The sequence below is a fragment of the Sciurus vulgaris genome, assembly GCF_902686455.1.
Source record: "Sciurus vulgaris genome assembly, chromosome: 11".
Lineage (NCBI taxonomy): Eukaryota > Metazoa > Chordata > Mammalia > Rodentia > Sciuridae > Sciurus > Sciurus vulgaris.
Window position 1 is genome coordinate 17,807,584 of NC_136472.1, and position 3,411 is coordinate 17,810,994.

Sequence of the window (3,411 nt, forward strand, 5' to 3'; positions counted from 1 at the left end):
TAGAGTCCTATTTACATATACATATGATATAGATATACTATCACAGGTAGGTTGCAAGTTCTTGCACATACATTAAGTACTTACTCAAATAAACTCAGAGCATTTAATATGTTGAAGGTTTTGTCTCCACCACTTTGGGGAGAATTCCAATAATCCTTCCTCTGTACATTTAAATAGAATCATCTAATGCGGATCATATGGGATTATGATTATCTATGCTTAACCATTTTAGGTGTTCTGCATGCATTATGTCATTTAATTCCTCCATCAACTCTGTGAGGTGGGTTCTGCTTTTGCTCCCATTCTACAGAGGAGGAAGATGAGGCCCAGACTGGTGGTATGAATTACACCTCTTAGATGCGGAGCCAGGTATGTAATCCAAGCTGTTTGGTGGCAGACAAGGTCCTGCTTCCTCACTAACTGTGTTCTCCTTATTGCATGTCATCATGCTATCAATGCAGAAAAACTCTGGATATTATTTATTGCTATTCTAATCACTCCTAAAAGCTCACAAATATAAATTATTAGCAGCAGAACTTCTTAGAGAGTCTGGAAGGCAACTCTGAAGCCTCTCTTTCCCACCCACATCCTCTCCTGCTGTTTTGTTGAAGACAAGACTGTGAATCAACTTCTCTCTTCTCTTTCCAGGTCCATCCTTTTCTGATCCCTGGACTTCAGGTTTTAGATAATGTAGTTCATTCTCTCATAGAAGTATTTAATGTGAAAATCTTGATTTAAATCAAATTACTTGAAAACTCTCTAAAATATTCTGAATTGAAGTCATTTGAAGAAAGGCATTGTCCAGGACGTATTCTTTTCCTGACCTGCAACTACTTGTTTCTTAAATGTCTTCTTGAGCATGCTGCCCCCACTCCCTCAGCAACCAGTTGGTTTTCTCCATTGCAACTTTCAATGGGCAGTGAGACCTATGGGCATCAAGATCGTCTGCTGTGTTTACTGTGTACACCAAACATCTGGTACCTGCTAGAACATCCAAAGCATAGTTTTGAAAGTATACTTTTGAAAAGCATAGAAAGAGAAAGAAAGAAAAAGGAATGAACAAATGTATCAACCAATGACTGACAGTTACTTCTTGCTCTTGTGGCTGAGCTCACATTTAGGTTTCTTCTTTACTCCCTGTTTTTCTAAGTTGCTCCTCTTCAACTGCTGGGGGCTAGAAAAGAGTTGACCAAACATAGTAATGCAGTGCATGTACAGATGTGTATAGGAAGGACCTAAGGAGGTCCCCGTAAACAGACCTTGTAACTTTAACTTGTCTGGATCTTTATCACTAATATTATTTGTCTGAAATGACTACTTGTAGAGAATTGAATTTCACACAATTTAGCATTACATTTTGTTATTAGAACTATTAATTGCAGATGTTATTTCTGATTGCTTCCTACGTGTAGACATTGTTTAAAATTCTTTAAACACTTTAAATGTCATTTAATCCTTAAAGTCCTCACAAAATTGGTTCTGTTATTATTCTGATTTAATAGCAATGGTTCCATCCCAGATCACATAGCATGGAAGTGGGGAATAAATATGAGAATTGGCACTGAGTGTGCCTCGTGTCTGGTTTTGCTGGTGTGCACTCTTGTTCTTCTGGTGGTCAGTGTGCCTGAGCCCAAGAAGGTACATCAGGGTGACACAGAGGTAGCACAGGCTGCTGTCCTGCCTTTACTTGTCAATCAGTGGGACAGCACATGAAGCCGTGGCTTTAGATGCTATTTCCTTGAATGTTACATGTTGCTTCTCTACTGTTATATATAAAACAAAACAGAATGAGATATTTTTGAAGGTGGCTTGGTGCAAGGAAGGCTTTGAAGACTGAATAGTGCTTGAAATGATGATGAACAGGCAAAATAAAATTATTTTTCTGGGAAGGCAAGAATCTGCTAACTTCCATTGATACTTGAATTTGATATTCTCATCTCACCAGAATATTCCTTCCAAAACCTGAAGAAAAACTTCCCATTTGTAATAAACCTCAGGGAATCAAGATATAATCCCAGACTAAGAGTTCTCCTGACTTTCTCATATCTTTCGTTCTTAATCTCTGGTATACAGGGCACTTGATTTTATCTTCAGTCACCTGCATAATTCTTTGAAAGGAAGGTACCCTGAGAAAAAAAATGGATAAAATGAAAATAAACTACACTGTGACTGAATTTGTGTTCCTAGGACTTTCATCTGAGCCAAAGATACAGCTCTTTCTTTTTGTTATATTCTTGTTCTTCTATTTATTAACAATGGTTGGGAATATTATCATCATCACTATTATCCAGATAGAACCTCGTCTGCAGACCCCCATGTACTTCTTCCTCACTAATTTGTCCTTTCTGGACATTTGCTACACGTCCACCAATGTCCCACAAATGCTGTCCAACATGGTGGGGAGAAAGAGGACCATTCCATTCTCCAGCTGTGCTACTCAGATGTACTTCTCTCTCTCCTTTGGAATGATTGAATGTGTTCTCCTTGGTGTCATGGCTTATGACAGATATGTGGCCATTTGTCATCCCCTTCACTATACCATCATTATGGACCGAAACACTTGTGTCCAACTGGCAGCCATTTCTTGGTCCAGTAGCTTCCTGAGTTCCATGGTAATCAATGTCCTCACCTTAAGTTTGCCCTACTGTGGGCCCAATGTCCTGAATCACTTTTTCTGTGAAGTGCCTTCTGTCCTGAGGCTGGCTTGCACTGACACCTCACTCACTGAGCTGGTTGTTTTTATCTTCAGTATTGTCATCGTCTTCATCCCTTTCCTCCTCATTGTTGTTTCCTATGCCCGGATCCTTCTGTCTGTTCTCAGAATGCGTTCAGCCTCTGGGAGGTACAAGGCACTGTCCACCTGTGCCTCCCATCTGACAGTGGTGGCCTTATTCTATGGAACCGCCATCTTTATGTACATGAGACCCCAATCCAAGTCCTCTCGGGCTGGGGGCAAGGTCATCGCAGTCTTCTACACGGTGGTCACACCCATGCTCAACCCCTTGATCTACAGCCTGAGGAACCAGGATGTGAAAGGAGCTTTGAAGAGAGTTATCGAAATACAGAGGAAGTGAGAGACATTAACAAGACCCCAGCTCAACTGTAGTTAGACACATACACACACATATATATACACATTACAATTTGTACTCAGGAATGTTTCCTGGGTTTTGAAGCTTTTTAGCCAATGGTATCATTAAATTAAACTATTATTTAAATTAAGAGCAATCAAAAATGATTAGTATAAAAACAATATCAATCATATTAGCAATCATTGTTTAATGGCATCTACAACTGATACACTGCTTCACTAGAAATAAACTGTATCTAACATCGTTTCTCACTTATTTACAATTGCAAATAACAACAAAAGTTTGTAATTCATCTTTCAAAGACATCCATTTCCTAAAA

General features: G+C 39.3%; 1 protein-coding gene across 1 annotated transcript; it reads left to right on the top strand.

Moving 5' to 3' along the window:
* Positions 1–2,138: 2,138 nt before the first annotated feature.
* LOC306639685 (olfactory receptor 2G3-like) lies at positions 2,139–3,074 on the top strand (the record flags this gene model as incomplete). Its single annotated transcript, XM_079103464.1, has 1 exon — positions 2,139–3,074. One exon carries the CDS (start codon positions 2,139–2,141, stop codon positions 3,072–3,074), a length of 936 nt encoding a protein of 311 aa, XP_078959590.1.
* Between the last annotated feature and the right edge of the window lie 337 nt (positions 3,075–3,411).